At 41.5% G+C, this 21,125-nt stretch overlaps 1 protein-coding gene across 3 annotated transcripts in view; it reads left to right on the top strand.

The window, feature by feature from the left end:
• The first annotated feature begins 142 nt into the window (after window positions 1-142).
• Window positions 143-21,125, top strand: part of LOC144689595 (zinc finger protein 292-like) — a 263,203-nt gene continuing 242,220 nt past the window's right edge. Inside the window, exon 1 of one of the 3 annotated variants that reach the window (XM_078556806.1) lies at window positions 143-345. In XM_078556806.1, the coding sequence (XP_078412932.1) occupies window positions 217-345 (129 nt within the window). In that variant the 5' untranslated portion in view covers window positions 143-216. The remainder of the gene's footprint in view (window positions 346-21,125) is intronic. The other 2 variants (XM_078556809.1, XM_078556808.1) reach the window with 2 other exon arrangements.

The raw sequence follows: 21,125 nt of genomic DNA on the forward strand, positions 1-21,125 counted from the left end.
CATAGTACAGGCCCAGCCGCATTGACCTTGGTTCATTTTCGTCCCTTGCCTTCGAAAGGGCTCGAACCTGAGAAAACTCCACATGCCAGCCCACGTGATTCCACCAATTTGGCGGTTCCTTCCGCTCCAGCGTTCCATGGAAATGAGCCAATCAGCAGCGCGGCGTTCCCTCCGTCATGCAGCGTGGCACGTAATGGGCATGAGCGCAGCAGAAAGATGGCGGACGAGGAGGTTGATGCGGACGTTAGAAATCTGACGGATAACCTACGGGAGCTGGGCAACGAGCTGTTAGAGCTCGGCGTGTCTGTGCAGTCGTCCGGAGATTACTGCCAGCGCTTCTGTCAGGTCAGTGGCGTAGTTGGCCTTGGTACCTTTAATTAGCGGAGACTCCCTCCTAATGTAGATGTATAAATGTGTTTGGCGGCGGCGGGTAGCGGCTCTCAGCATCGTCCCTCTTTGTTAATTACGGCGGATTTTTTTTTTGTCGAGTGCCCGCTGGCTTCCCAGAGCCGCGCTGCCGCAGCTGCTGCCTTTCCTGAATCCACACCCCCCAGTCGTTCTTTGTTTTCGTTGCGGTGGTGGCGTGAGTTCGCTGCGCAATGTCTTAAATTAAAAAAGGGCTGAAAGCAGCAGAGTGTAAATACGGGAAGGGGGAGGGGAGGGGAGGCGGGGGATGGGCTGGAACGTAACACACCGACAATACAGCTGATTGTAACTCGTGGGTCCCAGAACCTCGCCCTCCCCTGCTTATCTGGCTTGTCCAATTTCTTTCCGGCGATTAAAAAAAAATCGCATTAATGTCACCTTGTAAAATTCGAGAAATGAATTTTTATTTAGTTGGTTGATGGTAGTCTAAGATTTTCCCTTCCTATTTAATTTACAAATCTAAAATAAGCTCTTAAAAAGTAATATATGTATTATTCAGTGTGTTCTATCCATCAGACCATGTTAATTATTCCGTTACATAAGTGGTTAAAGAAGTTGGGTATAATCCCAAATGTTTCAGCAATCTGCATTTTTGGAGTTATAGTTGCACTTAATGCTTTGAGAGCTGCACATGCTTGACATAAAAATAAAATTGTTAAAATAGTGATCTGATATCTGTACGATTAGGTAATGTGATAAAAGCAAAAAACTGTGGATGCTGGAAATCCAAAATAAAAATACCTGGAAAAACTCAGCAGGTCTGACAGCATCTGCAGAGAGGAATACAATTCTGTTGAAGAGTCATACGGACTCGAAACTGCTTAGTTTTTCCAGGTATTTTTATTTTTGTTTTTGTTTTGAATTAGGTAATGTGCTTTGATAAGGGTTGTGCTTTAATAGTACAATATTCAAAAGCTGTCCTTGCACTAGCATATTTGTCCTGTATTGAAGAAGCTTATGGAAAGTTTCCACATACAGTACAATCATGGATACCTAGAATGGTGTTCAATTTGAGAGGGAGCCCTGTTGGAATTACTAGTGTCTGTCAATTGGTGTGACAATGGAAATTTGTTTTTAATTCTCTGCTAGTAAGATGTGTACACAATCACTTGAAAAGCCTTTCGCCTAATGGAAATTAGGTGACAAAACCTAATAGTTATGAGATATGAAGAATCCCTTGGCTGGTGGAATGGTATTGTTTATTCATAAATGTCTTTAATGAACTGTAGTAAAATACCCAGTAATATAATTGTTTTTATGGTTTATTAGTCAAAAGCTAGGTTATTTGGAGAGCATATCTGAACCATGCATTGTGTAAAAAAATTGATCCTCAGAGGACTTTCCTTGTTGGAATATTTTCGGGACAGTTTCTTAGAGCAGCATGTTTTAGCAGCAACCAGAGAACAGGCTCTACTAGATCTGGTAATGTGGAATGAGATGTGATTAATTAATGACCTTGTCGCGAAGGCACCCCTAGGTAGCAGTGATCAGAATATGATTGAATTTCACTTCAGTGTGAGGGAAAGAGGAGTGGTTCTAAGACAAGTGTTTTAAACTTAAAGCAATTATAAGGGCATGTGGACAGAGCTGGCAAAAGTGAACTGGGAAATTAGGATGAGAGAGAGATCAATAGAGATGCAGTGGCAGACATTTAAGGAGATACTTCAAAATAATCAAACGATACATTCCAGTGAGAAAGAGGGACTCTAAGGGAAGAACACATCATTTGTGAATAACTAAACAAGTTAGAGTTTCGAATTGAAAGAAAAAGCATATAATTCTGCAAAGATGAGTGACCGGTCAGAAGATTGGACAGTATATAAAGAACAGCATAGAATGACTAAACGATTAATAAAGGGATAAATTAGACTACGAGAGAGAACTAGTTATAAATATAAAAACAGTTTCTTCTTGTATTTAAGAAGGAAAAGAGAAAGTGAAGTGAGGGTTGGTCCTCTAGAGACTGAGAATGGAGAATTATTAACGGAAAATAACGAAATGGTGGGTTAATGAACAGGTATTTTGCATCTGTATTCACTGTAGAGGATACAAATAACGTCGCAAATAATTGTAAATCGGGAGGTGAAAGGGAGGGAGGAACTTATAACAATTATAATCACTAGGGAAAGGGTGCTGAGAAATTGTTAGATCCAAAAGCTGACAAGACCCCAGGTCCTGATGGACTTTATCCTCGGGTCTTAAAAGGAGAGGTTGCTGAGATAGCTGTATTGGTTTAAATTTTCCAAAATTCCCAGGATTCTGGAAAGGTCCCATCAGATTGGAGAATAATGAATGTGACTCCTTTGTTCGAGAAAGGAAGGAGACGAAGCAAGAAATTACGAGCCAGTTAACTTAACATTTGTTGTAGGGAAATTGCTGGAATCTATTATTAAGGAGGTTATAGTGAAGCACTTTAGAAAATCTCAACGTAATCAGGTAGAGCCAACATGGTTTTGTGAAAGGGAAATCATGTTTGACTAAATCATTGGAGTTCTTTGAGAAAGTAGCAAGCAACGTGGATAAAAGGGAACCTGTGGATGTGCTATACTTAGATTTCCAGAAGGATTTGGCAAGGTGCCACATCAAAGGTTACTACATAAAATAAGAGCTCATGGTGATGGGGTAACATATTGGCATGGATAGAGGATTGATTTGTTAATGGGAAACAGTATGCATAAATGGGTCATTTTCAGGTTGGCAAGATGTGACGAGTGGAGTGCCACAGGGATCAGTGCTGGAGCCTCAGTTATTTACAATTTATATCAGTGACTTGGATGAAGGGACCAAATGTATGGTTGCCAAATTTGCTGATGACACAAAGATAGGAAAGTAACTTGTGAAGAGGACATCAGGTGTCTGCAAAGGAACATAGGTTGAGAGCGGGCAAAAATTTGGCAGATGGAGTTTAATGTGGGAACCTGTCCACTTTGGCATGAAGAATAGAAAAGCAGCAGAACTGAGGTGTAGAGGGATCTGGGGTGCGCTGGTACATGAATTAAGAAGAGGTAGTCTGCAGATACAGAAAGTGATTAGGAAGGCAAATGGATTGTTGTTTAATGCAAGGGGAGTAGAATATAAAGATAGGGATGTTTTATTACAGTTGCACAGGGCATTGGTGAGACCACATCTGGAGTACTGTGTACAGTTTTGGTCTCCTTATTTAAGAGAGGATATAAATTCAAGAATTCTGAGAAGGTTCACTCGACTGATACTGAGGATGGTGGAGGCATGGGGGGTGTTGTCTTATGTGGACAGGCTAGGCCTGTATCCATTGGAGTTTAGAAGAATGAGAGGTAACCTTATTGAAACATACAAGATCCTGAGGGGACTTGACAGGGTGGATGCTAAAAGGATGTTTCTCCTTGTGGGCGAGTCTAGAACTAGGGGACTCAGTTTAAAAAATAAGGGGGCTCCCATTTAAGACAGAGATGAGAAGGAATTTTATCTATTGGAGGGTCATGAATCTTTTGAACTCTTCCCCAGAGAGTGGTGGAGGCAGGGTCAATGAATATTTTTAAGGCAGAGGTAGATAAATTCTTGACCAACAAGAGAGTCAAACATTACCAAGGGTAGGCAGAATGTGGAATTGAAGCCACAATCAGATCAGCCATGATCTAATTCAATGGCAAAGGAGGCTTGAGGGACTGAGTGGCCTACTCGTCCTAATTCCTATGTTTGTATTTAATGTGATAAATTACTGGTACTTCACATGTGTTTAAAGTACAGGTGTAGGAAGTGTAACCAGGTTCCATGTGGCTATAACTGCATCGCAATCTTGCTTTATAATATCTCCTATATTTTGCCTCAATGTGCTATGGTATCAGTCATAAGGTCAAGTTACTTGCAGTTTTTGTAGCAGCAAGAGGAATTGCAGGATACAATCCCCAAAACGGCAGGAAAAAGTCCAAGTGATAAAAGCAAAATTTGATTTGATTTTCGGCCGCTATAAATAGCCTACTTTTAAATGGATGGAATTGTGGAATTTGGCCCCCAAAACATTAAAGCTCCTGGAATTCTATATAATGACATTTCTATATTCAGTCTTTTGAGTGTTCCTGAGAGCTAATATCTTCCAATCCAACTTGCAGCTATTATTCTGATCATGCGTATTTGCCAACCACTTATTGTATGATGCACTTTTTTTTTCATCAGTAAGAGGTTAACATTTCCCAGATACTATTATAAAGAAATAACTAGCAACAGTTTTCTTAATTTTGTTTTTTTTTAAGCTGTGTTTTGTGGTTTAGGATGCCATCAGGGCATATAATGAATTGCTTAATAGACATTTGTGTATCTGTATACTTAGTCCATATCATTTTCCCCCTCGGCCCACAAATCAATCAAGGGCATGCAGGTACAGCCATTTATACGTGCAGGTCCCTCGGTCCTTGCCTGATACGTACATGCAGACAAATATCTCAATACATTTAGCTTTCTTTATTAGTAATCCTTTCAGGGCTGGATACTTTTAATACAGTTAATGGACCAGGAGTAATCTATTTCTTTAATGGCACTGCTGATCTACGCACTACACCATTGGCTTTAGTAAATTCTACACAGTCACATAGACTAGGCGAGGTCAACCTTTAAAGCTTAAAAATCAGAAAATAAAATCTATCAGAAAATGGCTGTTAAGTGTCTCAGGTCTTTAATGCTACAACTGGGGCCTTGAAAAGTGACGCTGAGTGTGTTCCACTAAGCACCTTAAATAAAAGCATACTCCACTGTGATCTAATATATGCATTTTCAGTATAGCCTACGACATATTTTTGAATACAAAATTGCCAAGCTTCCTTTTTTTAAATTGATGGTTACTAGTGCATAAAACTGCAATAATCTGAGCAACTAACTATCACCACTACCATAGTTTGCTGACCTATGTTCGTTCGCAGTCTGGAAACACCTCAGATTTAAGAACTTTATCCTTACGTTCAAATTGCTGTATGCACTTGTCACCGTCACCACCACCCTGTGTCTCCCCCCACCCCACCTTACCTCTGTAACTCCTTCTAGCTCTACAACCCTCTGAGAGCTGTGTGCTCCTCTTGTACATCCCTGATTTCCAGTACCCCACCATTGGTAGCTGTATTTTCACCTTGGTGAGCAGTCATCCTAATCCCGTGTACCTGACCTGCTCCCAACGCGGCATCCGACTACAATAAAGCAACTGATACAGGAGCATCTCAGCGAGTGAGACAGGTTCCAGCACTTCCACATCACAAGTTGGGCAATTCTTCACCAAGTTCTGGAATTCCTTCCCTAAATCCCTCCACCTCTGCTTCTCTCTTCTTACAATGCTGCTCAAAATCTACCTCTTTGACCAAGTTCCATGTAAGGAAATACACACAGGTATTTTTAACCCCTTTTGGCTCATGTTATAAAAATGACAAAACAAATGACTCCTAGGATGGTTCCTGACTCCCTGGGATTGCATTCCAAGAAGGAACAAATTTTACCTCAATGTAAGGCACTTGGTTTGCCTGCTCTGTGTGATTTCAAGCCAATTATTGTTTCTTATCCTGCTTTCCTATCATACTGGGGCAGGAGAAAAGCAATTATTTTCATTATATTTCAATAAAACATTGAAACTATCCCACAGAAGATTTCATCATTAGCCTATTCAATAATAATCCAATTGGATAGTATGACTGAACTTCCATTATTCATTAGCAGCAAGTCATACTTTGAAGCGGAAATCATCTTGATCTTGAGATGACAAAATCACCCAAGTTTCACTCCCACTTTCCTGATTGCCCACCTGCTGGATTGTTACTGGATTCTGTTGGCCACCGTGGACTGACCTTAGTCTTTTTATACACGAATGCAGTGATTTTTTTTTTTTATTGCTAATTTGTACATTTCTCTTCAGTTGCAAGGTATGACCAACACTTGTATGCAACAGTGGTTATTTAACTGATCCATTGACCATATGAGCTACATGTTCTGTTTCTGGTGTCTTGTTCCTTGTTGGCCCTGGGAGATATTGTAAATTGGTGCATTTACCAGTTTTAATTTGAATGGATTCCATTATAAAATTTGATATCTTAATTCCTACAAGCAGTAGTGGAGAATTGTAAATGCTGCACCCTTGCTCAAAAGGTATAATAATCCCAGCAATTACAGGCCTGTCAGTTTAACTTCAGTGATGGGAAAGTCTCTAGAAATGATAATTTGGGAGAAAATGAATGGTCGCTTGGGCAAATGCAGGTTAATTAGGAAAGCCAGCATGAATTTGTTAAGGACAAATCTTGTTTAACTTGATTGAATATTTTGATGAGGTAAGAGAGGATAGATTAGGGTAATGCGGTTGATGTGGTGTACGTGGATTTCCAAAAGGCACTTGATACAGTGCTGTACAACAGACTTGAGCAAAATTAGAGCTCATGGAATAAAAGAGACAGTAGCAATATGGATATGAAATTGGCTGAGTAACAGGAAGTAAAGTAAAGGTGAATGGTTGTTTTACGGACTGGAGGAAGAGCGCCCCAGGACCAGTGTTAGGACCCAGCTCTTCCTAATATATATTAATGACCTAGACTTGGGTGTACAATTTCAAAAAATGCAGATTACACCAAATTTGGGAGAATTATGAACTGAGGTGGATGACGTTAAATTTCAAAAGGACATAGGTTGGTGGAATATACAGACGAGTGGCAGATTAAATTTAATGCAGAGAAATGTGAAATGATTTATTTTGGTAGGAAGCATGGTGAAACAATTTTTTTAAGAGCATATAATTCGAAAAGGGATGCAGGAACAGAAGGTGGTAGGGCAGATTGAGTGTGTGTTCACACTGGGCTCTTGGTTTTATCATTAGGGGTATACGAGTAAGGAAGTTATGATAAACCTGTATAAAACACTGGTTCAGCTTCAACTGGAGTATTGTGTCCAGTTCTGGGCATCAGACTTTAGGAGAGATGTGAAGGCTGCAGAAAAGATCCACAAGAATGGTTCCAAGGATGAGGAACCTCAGTTATGTAGATGGATTGGAGAATCTGAGGTTGTTGTTCTTGGATAAGAGAAGGTTGAGAAGGGATTTGATCAAGGTATTCAAAATCATTAGGGATCAGAGGAATAGATAGAGAGAAACAGTTCCCATTGGTGGAAAGATCAAGCACTAGAGGTAAGGTGATTGGCAAAAGAAGTACAAGCGACATGAGGAAAAGCTTTTTTTATCTGGTGAGTTGCTCAGCTCTGGGATGCACTGCCTCAGTGTGGTGGAGGCAGATTCAATCATGGCTTTCAATGGAGACTTGGATCATTATTTAAGAGGAAATATTTGCAGGACGACAGGAAAAAGGCAGGGGAGTGTCAAAAAGTGCATTGTTGTTGCAGAGAGCTGGCACAGACACAAGGGGCTGAATGGTTGCCGTCTGTTCCATGACCATTCTATGACTCTGATAAGAATACCTCATTTGACTGCAGATATATGGAGCTGATCCAGTTTGTGACTGGGTGAAAATGTGTATTCTAGATTTTCACTGCTAAAGTCTTTAGCAGCCTTCATGAACTGAAACAGGCTTGTAAATTCTATTCAGTCATTTGGAATTTTAGTTCAAAAATTCATTTGAAAAGTTTTTCTCTCTTCAATATAAATTTTACTGTAGCAGGTGTTGCACAAGTCTCGTTTTCTCACCTGCAGTTGTAAGAACGGTACAAAGTGAGAGAAGGTCTTCTGGAAAAATTAGCCTTCAGTGTTTGCTGCAGCAGGGAAGATGGAAAGTGATGCAGGAACATTGTGAATCTCACTTTCTGGTATATTCTTGGGATCTCATCTTAAATATAATGTTGCTTATTCTGAACCCTGGATGATGTATTATGGTGAATCTTGTACAAAATATTGAGGCTTGTGTGGTATTTTTAGTGCTTGAAGTAGTTATCCAGACTTCTGTATTTATATAAAGATGCAGTATGTGTATGTATATATTTTATCATTGGTGTTTTAGGTAAGCTCTTCAAGGGCAGACCAGTGATATCCCTGAAACTGCAAATATGATTTCAGAAAGGCATGTTGCCACCCTGCTGCCAGAGTAATTGAAATCACTGGGCGGGTGCAAGATAATCTGCAAGGAAAAGATCAGCCAGAGTTTGTGGTCCAGATTGGAACTGATAAGAGGGAGAAAGTGTTGAGGTTCTTCAAGCAGTGTTTCAGGAGTTGGAAAAAATATTTTAAAAATTAAAAATGCTCGTGGTAGTAATCTCAAGTTTACTTCCAGTACCATGTGCTAATGAGTATAGAAACAGGAAGGTAGTGCAGAATACATGGCTAAAGTAGTGGTGCTTGAGGGAGGATTCAAGTTCTTGGGGAAAGGACTCGCTGTACAAATTGGGCAGGTTGCACCTGATTTAAGCCAGTTCTGATTTTTAAAAATTTATTAATGTGATGTGAGCATCACTGGTAAGGCCAGCATTTATTGTCCATCCGTAATTGCCTTCAAAGATTGTGGTGAGCCACTTTCTTGAACTGCTGTGACCCTTGTGGTATGGGTATACCCATAGTACTGTTAGGAAGGATTTTGACCCAGCATCAGTGAAGGAATGGCAATTAATTCAAAGTTAGGATGGTGTGTAACTTTGAAGCAATCTTGTAGGGGTGGTATTCTGATGTGATGGCTGTCCCTGTCCTTCTAGATATTGAAGGTCACAAGTTAGGAAGGTGCTGTTGAATGAGCCTTGCTGCAATGCATCATGTAGATGGTACACACTGCTGTGTGGTGGAAGGAGTGCCAATCAAGTAGACTGCTTTGTCCTGGATGGTGCCAAGCTCCTGGAGGATTGTTGGAGCCTCACTTATTCAGGCTAGTAGAAAGTATCCCATCACACACTCCTGAGCCTTGTAGATGGTTGTTGGACTTGAGGAGTCAGGAAGTGAGAAACTTGCTGCAGAATGTCCAGCCTATGACCTCTTCTTGTAGCCAGTATCTGGTGCAGTTCCTGGTCAGTGATAACCCTCAAGATGATGTTGGGGGATTCAACGATGGTAATGCAGTTGAATATCAAGGGCAGATGGTTAGATTCTTGTTAGAGCATTACCTGTCGCTTCGTTGGGTGATTAACAAGCACAGTTGGGGAGAGTTCAAACACATTTGAGAGGGGGACCAGAGAATAGCAGAAGCAGAAATGAAACCGGAGGACAGATGTAAGCAGCAGTACAATTAGAAATGTCCCAAAAATTGCAGGGACCAGATTGAGTAAAACAGCAAAAAAGATGGAAATATTAAATTGTATGTACATTAGTGTTTGTGGTGTAACTTAAATTGGTGAGCTATAGGCAAAAAATACCACATGGGATTATGATTAACAGGCATGGTTCAAGAAAGACCCTGAATGGTTACAATCTATCCAGGAATGATATATAAGGCAAAAGTGGGGGAAATACAGTACTGATTTAAACACGTTACAGTTCTAAATCAAAACTAGGAAGTTGTAGGACTGAATCTGATTGGTTTGAGTTGAAAAGAGGGGAGCTTTAAGATCGGTGACAATTTTTTATTGAGCTCCAAGCAGTGAGAAAGGAGATAAATTAGTAAATTTCAAAGACATGACAAAAATATAGTAATATTAAAGAGCAAGTATCTGATTGTGCTAATAGGGAGGAGAAGAATTTCTGATGTACACGGAGCACTTTCACTCATCAGTACATCTCCAATCCATCAAGGAAGGAAGCAGCTTTGAATCCCTGTCTGGGAAATATAATAGGGCAAATTGCAGTAGGAGAACTTTTAGCTGATGATGACCGAGTTTTAACAGCACAGAAGGCCATTCAGCCCATCGAGTCCATGCAAGCTTTCTGTAAAGCAATTTGTCCCATTCCTCCACTTAATACAGGGTTAATTTCCCTCAAGTGCCCATCCAGTTTCCTTTTGAAATCATTCATCATCTCTGCTTCCACCACGCTCGTAGGCAGTGTTCCAGGTTAATACCACTCGCTTTGTAGATGAGTTCATCTGTGTATCTGCCCCTGCATCTCTTGCCCAAAACCTTAGATCTCTGTTCACCAGTCCATGTATTGTCAACTTATGGGAGCAGCTTTTCTTTGTCTAAACCTATCAATCTTGTACACCTCTATCAGATCTCCCCTCAATCTCCTTTGCTCCAAGGAGGAGAACCTCAGCTTCTCCAACCTGATCCTGTCGCTAAAATCCCTCATCCCTGGAAAATTCTGGTAGATCTCCTGTGCACCCTCTCAAGGACACTCACTCACCTCCTTCCGAAAGTATGGTGACCAAAACTGGACACAATACTTTAGTTGTGGCCGAATCAGAGCTTTATAAAGGTTCAGCCCCTGCTTTTGTGCTCAATGCCTCTATTTATGAAGTCCAAGATCGCATATGCTTTGCTAGCTACTCTCTCAATATGTCCTGCCACCTTCAAATATTGATGCTCATGTATCCCAAAGGCCCTCTGTTCCTGTACATGATTTAGAACCATGCCATTCAGTTTATGTTGCCTCTTCCTATCCCTTCTGCCAAAATGCATCACCTCGCCTTCAGTATATTAAATTCTATCAGCCACTTGCCTGGCCATTCTGCTAGCCTAGATTTTGTTTTCACATACATTGCACATATTTCACTGTTGTAACTTTTCTCATGTTTTCTCCTTGCTTTATACTTTTTCAGTTTTTTTAACATGAGACAATATTGGAAGATAAAAATGCTCAACTGAGGAAGAGTTAATTTTAGTGGTCTAAAAAGGGACTTAGCACAGATTGGTGAAGGTGATTACAGGATAAAGCAGTTATGTGGCAATGGAGAGCATTCTGGGAAGAAGTGGTTCAAGTATAAACTCGGCATATTCCTTTGGAAGGGACAGGGTGGAGCATCCAAAGTTAATGTGCCCTCGATGGCAAAAAAAAAAGGTTAAAATAAACCAATAAGGTGGTATAACAAATGCCGGAGCAAGATTCAATTAATAAGAAAGAAGATTATAGAAAGTACAAAGGGACATTAAAAAGTTAAAGCAAGAGATAGAGAAGTTACAAGAAAAGATTAACAGATGACATTAAATTCTACCCCAAAGGATTTTATTGTAAGTGGCTATCGAGAGAAAAAGTTAGACCCATTGAGGATCCAAAGGGAAATCTTGGAGGCTAGGAGTATTAAATAAGTAATTTGCATCTGTCTTCACAAAGGAATTGGATGATAGGAAAGTTGCACTAAGAGGAGAGAGAAGTTGTGGACAATATAATAATAGAGATGATGTGCTAAAATGGTTAGTGTTACAAAAAAAGGCCTGTATGTGGTCCAGATGGAATGCATCCTAGGTTGCTGAATGAAACAAAGGTAGAGATAACAGAAGCATTAATCAAAATCTTATTATCGTTCGATACATGAATAGTTCTGGTGAACTAGACATTTGTTCATGTCAAGGAAAGCGAAACCAGAGGCTGTTCAGCCTAACTTTTAGTCTTAAGAAAGTTATCAGGGACTAGATAAGCTTTCATTTGCAAAGGCAAATGAAGGTTAATCAATGAGGGCTAGTATGGATTTGTTAAAGACGAGCCACATCTGACTAACATGATTGAATTCTTTGAGGTAACAGTGGGGGTTGATTAAGTGATGCCACGGGTGTATATATGAGCAATTACATCTGTGTTTTGCCTTGCCAGTGTCTTCCAAATCCCAAAAATAATATTTGGGAAAATAAACAATTTTATGGGAAACCAAAAGATGTTAAAACAATTGAATGATTCGTCTTGATAGGGCAATAATTACTGACCTTGATCCGTTTCATAAAATTATTTACGTCTGGGTAATGTGCAATAACTTGTCTTGTTGGTCTTGTGGTGCAGTGGGCAGCATCCTTATCTCTAGGCCAGAAACTCTGAGTTCATGTCCAAATTCAAGACTTAATAGCCACAGAAGGTGTGTTCATAATGTGTCCAATCTGGTTTATTATAAGCCTGTATATTCTTCCTGCTTGATGGCAGGCCTTAAGAGCGGGAGAGTTTCTTGCCTAGCATAACTTGGACCAATCCAATGGAAGTCCATGGACGCCAATGCCCTCTTTAAGGCATGGTACCTGAAGGAGGAGAGAGGAGTCTGCATCAACAGGTATGTGCAGGAAACTATAGAGTTTTATCTGTCGCTATAATACTATTGTTTGTTTTCTCTGAAACCTAGTGTAACATTAGGAGTAATCCAAAATAATATTTCTGCAATACATTACTTTGGCTATTTACATGGTAGAAACTTTCCTATTAGGATGTTTCGTCGTCTTTGTTTATATACTATGCCTTATTTGTTTTTGTCCAATTAAGCTTAGTACTCAAAGTAATTCATTCCTGAACACCTAATTAGCCTGTTCACAGAATTATTGAAGCACTTGAAGCCTTCATTAGAATACGCGAAGTCCATTGGTGTGAATTCTTTATTCACAGTACATTTTCTTTAATTTGACCGCTGCACAATAGAGTTCCAAAATCCCTACAGATATTTTTAATATCAAAAATGGGTTATTTTTGTAGGTAAAATTTATAACATTTCAGGCTTGCAATAAATACTTAAGAAAACTAATTCCACTGAATTATTTATTAGATGTTAATCACAAGGGAGCGAAGATGCTCAAGCCCTAGGGTAAGGTGAAAGGAGTCAAGACAAGAGCTCTGGAGAGACTTGAAAGATGTTGGCTGAGAGGGAATTTCATAGATGTATAAGATTGTAAACAGTACTAAAAGTACAAAATACTACTGATTGTGTGAAATGGGCTCTGGGCACAGTAGTGGAGACAAAAACCTGGAATCATTTGAGAACCTACCGAGTGGACAGTAGCATTTTTTTAAACAGATGAACTTGGGTAGACTAAATGGCCTTCCTCATTTATACCTTGAACTAGAACATATTCTTTTCTTGGCTTATCAATTAGTTGTTCTTGTGTAATCTGCATGTAATTGAGGCAATTATTTGAGTATTAAATGCAAACAGAAAATGCTGGAAAAACTCAGCAGGTCTGGCAGCATCTGTGGCGAGAGAAAGAGAGTTAATGTTTTGAGTCCGTATGACTCCGAGCTCTGAAGGAGAGTCGTACTGACTCAATGTTAACTCTCTTTTTCTCACCACAGATGCTGCCAGACCTGCTGAGTTTTTCCAGTATTTTTTGTTATTTCAGATTTCCAGCATCTGCAGCATTTTGCTTTCATCATTTGAGAGTATTGGTTTGAGTATTGGGAGATTCTGCGATCTTCTTGTGAATTGAAACAAAATTGATTTGTCTTGTAAAATTTGCTACAGCAATTGGTATTTTAAAAATCTTGTATTTGGTGGTGGTCCAGCCCTTTGGTAAGTCAGATATTTAACATACGTTTTCCTTTGTGCAATAAAACAGCACCAGTTGCTGTTAATGCTTTTTGTTATGAGTTCAAAAATTATAATTGAAAAAGACATATTGAACTATTTTGTAGGACAGTTGTACTTTACACTGCCAATATTTTTTAAAATCTCATGCAAGAAAGGATGGTTGAATATACAATGTGTATTGAGTATAGATAATATTACCAGAGCTTTCCCACAACTTTCAGATGCTATCTCAATTAGAATGTGAGCCTAGTTGACATCAAGCGATAAGATTAATGGTGCATTAATAGCATGAGATTGGCATGTAAAGCAAACATGACTTATTGTAAAAATATGAATAAAGTAATGGAAAGTGTTGAAAACCTAGCCTGTAACACTGAATTAGATATTGGCGAGAGCAGGATTTCTTGCCAGCTCAAGCAGTTATGTGTTACATTTACTTTTAGGCAAATTTCAAGCCTGATTTTAATGTATGATACCATAATTCCTGCCATTGCAAACATATATTTTTGTTCAAGTTACCAATTGAAAGTTGGATCTAAGGTGGAGCAGAGTTGGGATGCATGAAGTACATTGTTGCTTAAAATAACTGGAGTCACTGGGTTCTCTGTGGAGCATGTTTTGATAACAAAAACAAAAAAATACCGCAATACTCAGGTCAGGGAACATCTGTGAAGAGGAAAGAAAGTTAACATTTCAGCTCTGACCTTTTCATGAGAAGTAAGGAAAGTTAGAAATGGGCTTTTGAAAAGTGAAAGGGCATTGGGGGGTTGAGGAGGGGGAGGGGGGTGGGAAAGAGGGGAAGAACAACAAAAGGAAAAGTCTATATTAGGTGAAGGCAGGAGAACTTAAATGACCAAAGGTTTTGCGGTTCAAAAGGAGCCATAATGGGTAAAGAAACAAAATGTCAGATGACGTGTGAATGGCTGGATAGCAGCCGCCTAAATGTAACGTAAAGGGATTAAGAAGGAAACAAGACAGAAACCAAAACAGCAAAAAAAAAGAAACAAAATGTAGGTTATGATCTAAAATTGTGAACTGCATGTTGAGTCCAGAAGGCTGTAGAGTGCTAAGTTGAAAGCTTAGGTGCTGTTCCTTGAGCTTTCGTTTCGACAGGTCATGCTTGTGACCGAATAGAGGTGTTCTGCAAAGATGCCACTCAGCTTGAATTTGGTCTCCCCAATATAGAGCAGACCGCATCGTGAACAGCAAATGGCGTGCTAATTTGAACTAAATCACTTTCACTTGGAAGGAGTGTCTGGGGCATTGGAATGTGAGAAGATAGGTGGTAAAAGGGCAGGTGTTGTATCTCCTGCAGTTGTGTGGAAAGGTGCTGTAGGAAAGGGAGGTGGTGTTGGGGGTGACCAAGGAATGGATCAGGGTGTCTTAGAGGGAAAGGCCCCTTCAGAATGCTTAAAGGGGAGGATGGGGACGATGTCTTTGGTAGTGGTGTCTTGCTGGATTTGGCAGAAATGACAGGATGATCTGTTAAATGTGGAGGCTGTTGGAGTGTAAAGTGATGTCAAGAGGAACCTTATTATTGCTGTGGGTGGGAGGGGAAGGGGTGAGAGCAGAAGTGCTTGAAACAGCACTTTGGTTGACCCATCAGCCATTGGAAACAGTTTCTCTTTATTTTTCTCCATCTAAACCCTTCGTGTTTTATACATCTCTACCAAACCCTTCGTGTTTCTCTGATCTAAAGAGAGCAATCTGTTTCTCCAGTCTTTCCACATAACTAATTCCTCATTCCTGGAACATTTCTACCAAATCTTTGTACCCTTTCCAAAGCTTTCACATCCTTTCTAAAGCATGTTGCCAAGAATTGGACAATTTATTGTCCTCAAGAAGGACTCTGACCTAGTGTTTTATATAGGTTTAGCATAATTTCCTGGCTTTCTCACACTATGCCTCTAATTATAAAGTCTAGGGTCCTATATGCTTTATTAACTACTTCATTAACCTGTCATGCCATTTTCAAAGATTTATGCACAAACACCATCCAGACTCTCTTTTTGGATCCCTTAAAATTATACCATTTATCTTGTATTTGCATTCCTCCACCAACATGTATCACCTCATCATTTTCAGCGTTGAATTTCAGCTGCATGTCTATCCCAGTTCACCAACTTGCCTGTCCTTTTGAAGTCTATTGCGATCTCCTTATACACTTCCATGTCCTGTGTAATCTGCAAATTGTACCCAATAGCCCAAAGACTTAAATCACAGAATCATAGTGCAGAAGAGGCCCTTTGGCCCATCGAGTCTGCACCGACATGTGAGAAACACCTGACCTACCTACCTAATCCCATTTACCAGCACTTGGCCCATAGCCTTGTCTCACTCTCACATCATTCTCACTTTTGCACTGACTACTACTAACACCTTTCTGCAAGCAAGATAGCTGTAAATCTTCTTTCTCCTTTTCTCCTTGAGTTTTCTGCTCAAACAAAGAACATAGGAAAGTACAGCACAGGAACAGGCCCTTCGGACCTCCAAGCCTGCGCCGATCATATTGCCCGTCAAGTAAAACATTTTGCACTTCTGGGGTCTGTATCCCTCTATTCCCATGCTATTCATGTATTTGTCAAGCTGCCTCTTAAACACCACTATTGTACCTGCTTCCACCACCTCCTCTGGCAGCGAATTCCAGACACTCACTACCCTCTGCGTAAAAAACTTGCCCCGCACATCACCTTTATAATTTTCTCCTCTCACCTTAAATCTATGTCCCCGAGTAATTGACTCTTCCACCCTGGGAAAAAACTTCTGACTATCTACTCTGTCCATACCACTCATAATTTTGTAAACTTCTATCAAGTTGCCCCTCAATCTCTTGTCGCTCTAGTGAGAATAATCCGAGTTTCTCCAACTTCTCCTCATAGCTAATAACCTCCAGACCAGGCAGCATCCTAGTAAATCTCCTCTGCACTCTCTCCAATGCCTCCATATCCTTCTGATAATGTGGTGACCAGAATTGCACGCAATATTCCAAGTGTGGCCTAACCAAGGTTCTATACAGCTGCAGCATGACTTCCCAGCTTTTATACTCAATACCCCTACCAATGAAAGCAAGCATGCCATATGCCTTCCTGACTACCTTATCCACCTGCGTTGCCACTTTCAGTGATCTGTGGACCTGTACACCCAGATCCCTCTGCCCGTCGATGCACTTAAGTGTTCTGCCATTTACTGCTTGTATTAGACCTTCCAAAATGCATTACCTCGCATTTGTCTGGATTAAACTCCATCTGCCATTTCTCCGCCCAAATCTCCAACCGACCTATATCCCGTTGTATCCTTTGACAATCCTCTTCACTATCTGCAACTCCTCCAACCTTGGTGTCGTCTGCAAACTTACTAATTAGCCCAGTTACATTTTCCTCCAAATCATTTATGTATACCACAAACAGCAAAGGTCCCAGCACTGATCCCTGCGGAACTCCACTAGTCACAGCTCTCCATTCAGAAAAGCACCCTTCCACTGCTACCCTCTGTCTTCTATGACCAAGCCAATTCTGTATCCATCCTGCCAGCCCACCTCAAAGGTGGGACCCCCCCACTAAGCTGTGATCTCTACCACAGGTAGGACAAGGAGGCAGGTCCTGAATTACCCTTGCTGAAATGATGATCGAACCCTGTGCTGTTAGCACCAACCTGAGCCAACCAGTCCCCAAGGAGTCAGAGTTGCTGTTGCAGCATGTACTTTTACATGCATGTTGTAGCCTGAAGCTATGGATAGTGATGGTAGAGACTCTAATTTCCTTCCATTACATGGCTGGCCAGGAATCTCTCCTTTTACTGCTGCCATTGGCATATCGTGGAAGGATTTACAAGTTGATACTCTATTTATTTGGCCATGTTATGAACACTGGGTGGGACTTGAAGCCGGAGCTTCAGGCTCAGAAGCAGGCACAGGGATTTTAAAAGGGCCGTTATGCACTCTGGCAGAAATGAAGTCTCTGTTGGGTTATTCTTGTTCACCTTTTGCACACGAGTAGGGGAGAGACCTCATCCTGAGTGAGACACAGCCAGAGTGTGTGGGGGTATTGGCAATTTGGTGCACAGCAGGAATTTAACTGAGAGTGGTCTTGCCCTGCTGCAGCAGTAGAGGCTACAAGGGAAAGGAATCACTAAGTATTGGGTAAGGTCGGGTAAGTATTTACTACTTTTATCGCTTATAGTTTCAAGTGTTTTTGTGGTTTATAGTTTGTATATTCTGTAGTAACGAGGATCAGGAAAGAAGGGTCCTAGAGTAATTGATTTAAAAGGTTTAATTTAAAGGGATAATTCATGGCAAGAGAGCTCAAAGCCGTGATGTGCTCCTCGTGCTCCATGCGGGAACATTTCCAGTGCATGGGACCAGCATGTGTGCCGGAAGTGTGTCCAGCTGCAGCTCCTGGAAGCTCGGGTTTCAGAGCTGGAACGGCAGCTGGGGACACTGGACCGTCTGAGAGCATTGTGGATAGAATGTTTAGAGAGGTGGTCGCACCACAGCTGAAGGGACTTGAGGAAGGAAGGGAATGGGTGACCACCAGGCAGACCAAGAGAAACAGGCAGGTAGTTCAGGAGTCCACTGGGGTCCTGCTCGCAAATCAGTATTCCATTTTGGAGGCTGGTGATGGTGCTGATTCCTCCAGGGAGTGCAGACAGAGCCAAGCTTCAGGCACCATAAGCAGCCTGTCTGTACAGGAGGGGAGGAAGACCAATATTAATAGGGGATTCTACAGTCAGGGGAACAGATAGAGGCTACTGTGGCCGTCAACGTGACTCCAGGATGGTGTGTTGCCTCCCTGCTGCCAGGGTCTGGGATGTCACTGAATGGCTGCAGGGCATCCTGAAGGGGGAGGGTGATAAGGCAGAGGTCATGGTACATGTTGGTACCAATGACATAGATAGAAAGAGGGATGAAGTCTTGCATCAAGAATTCAGGGAGTTAGGCAGTAGACTAAAAAGCAAGACCTCTAGGTTTGTAGTCTCTGGATTACTCCCAGTGGCATATGGTAGTGAGCTCAGAAATAGGGGAACAGCGTAGATGACTACGTGGCTTAAGAGTTGGTGCAGGAGGGAGGGTTTTAGATTCCTGGATCACTGAGACCGTTTCTGGGGAATGCGGGACCTGTACAAGCGGGACAGTCGACATCTGAACCAGAGCGGGACTAACATCCTTGCTGGCGTGTTTGCTAGTGCTTTTAGGAGGAGTTTAAATTAATTCAGCCGGGGGAGGGGACACAGAATGTTAGCAGAATAGGGATACATCATAATACAGTAAAACAATCAAGTCAGAGGGAGTACAGCTGCATTAAGTTTCAAGGGAGTACGGCAAGGCTGAATGGCCTGTACTTTAATGCCAGGAGTATTACAGGTAAAACGGATGGGTTAAGGGTGAGGATTGACATGTGGAATTGTGATATAGTAGCCATCACTGAGATGTGGTTGAGGGAGGGGCAGGATTGGCAGCTCAACATTCCGGGATATAGAATCTTCAGGCGAGACAGGGGAGGGGGTAAAAGAGGAGGAGGCATTGCATTATTAGTTAAGGAGTCAGTTACTGCAGTAAGGAGAGATGATACCTTGGAGGGGGCATCAAATGAAGGTTTGTGGGTAGAGTTCAGGAATAAAAAAGGGGCAGCCACATTGTTAGGTGTTTATTTTAGACCCCCAGATAGTCAGCGGGAAATTGAGAAGCAAATATGTGCACAATTTGCGGAGGTGTGTAAAAACAATAACAATAGGGTAATTATATTAGGTGATTTCAACTTACCCAACATTAATTGGGATAGACATAGTGTTAAGGGGTTGGATGGAGTGGATTTCTTGAAATGTGTACAGGAGAACTTTAGGCCAATATGTAGAAGGTCCAGCGCAGTGTTGGACCTAATTCTGGGGAATGAAGCCGGGCAGGTGGCTGAGGTGGCGGTGGGGGAGCATCTTAGTGATAGTGACCACAACATGGTACAATTTAAGCTGGTTATGGACAGAGAAATCGACAAGTTGCACAAAAATGTTTTGGATTGGGGGAGAGTGGATTTTAGTAAAATAAGGCAGGACCTGGCCAAGGTAGACTGGGAACAGCTAATTGTGGGGAAATCTACAGAGGAACAATGTGGGGTGTTCAAAAAGGAAATGGGGAGGGTACAGGCTCAACATGTTCCCTCTAGGGTGATAGGAAGGAATAACAAGCCCAGAGAACCATGGATGACCAGAGATATTCAGGATACGATGAGAAAGGAAAGAGGCTTTTAGCAGGTACAAGGGGAGCAAATCAGCAGAGGCATTAGTGGAGTACAGAAAGTGCAGGGTGGAGCTTGTGAAAGCAATTAAGAGAGCAAAGAGGGGATATGAGAAAGCTCTGGCAGGTAAAAGTAGAGAAAATCCCAAGATATTCTATAAGTGTATCATTGGGAAGATGATAACCAGGGAAAGCGTGGGGCCCATAAGGGACCAAGGGGGCAATCTATGGGTGGAGCCAGAGAACATCGCTAGAGTGTTGAATGAATACTTCACATCCATCTTCACCCAAGAGAATGAGGATGAAGGTATGGAACTCGGGGAGAGAGACTGCGAGGTTCTTGAGCAAATTGATATAGGGAGTGACAAGGCATTGGAGGTGTTGGCAGGCTTAAAAGTGGACAAATCTCCAGGTCCAGATGATTTGTGTCCCAGACTGCTGTGGGAGGCAAGGGAGGAGATCGCAGGGGCTCTGACCCAAATTTTTAATTCCTCTCTGGCCACAGGGGAGGTGCCAGAGGACTGGAGAACAGCTAATGTGGTTAAGAAGGGTGTAGAGATAAGCCAGGGAACTACAGACCAGTGAGTCTCACGTCAGTGGTAGGGAAACTATTGGAGAACGTTGTGAAGGAGAGATTCGATCTCCACTTGGAGAGACAAGGTTTGATCAGGGATAGTCAGCATGGCTTTGTCAGAGGGAGGTCATGCCTAACAAATTTGATTGAATTTTTTGAGGAAGTGATCAGGTGTGTAGATGAGGGTAGTGCAGTTGATGTAGTTTCTATGTATTTCAGCAAAGCCTTTGACAAGGTCCCACATGGGAGACTTATAAAGAAGGCAAATGCACATGGGATACATGGTAATTTGATAAGGTGGATTCAAAATTAGCTTAGTTGTCGGAGACAGAGGGTGATGACAGAAGGCTGCTTTAGTGACTGGAAGCCAGTGTCCAGTGGCATACCACAGGGATCTCTGCTGGGTCCCCTATTATTTGTCATTTATATAAACAACATAGATAACTATGTGGGGGGTAGGATTAGTAAGTTTGCAGATGGCACAAAGATGGGTGGTTAACAGTGAGGTTGAGTGTCTTGGGCTACAGGAAGATATAGATGGGATGGTCAAATGGGCAGATAAGTGGCAGATGGAATTTAACCCTGAAAAGTGTGAGGTGATACA

The sequence above is a fragment of the Cetorhinus maximus genome, chromosome 14 (assembly GCF_964194155.1).
Source record: "Cetorhinus maximus chromosome 14, sCetMax3.hap1.1, whole genome shotgun sequence".
Taxonomy (NCBI): Eukaryota; Metazoa; Chordata; class Chondrichthyes; order Lamniformes; family Cetorhinidae; genus Cetorhinus; species Cetorhinus maximus.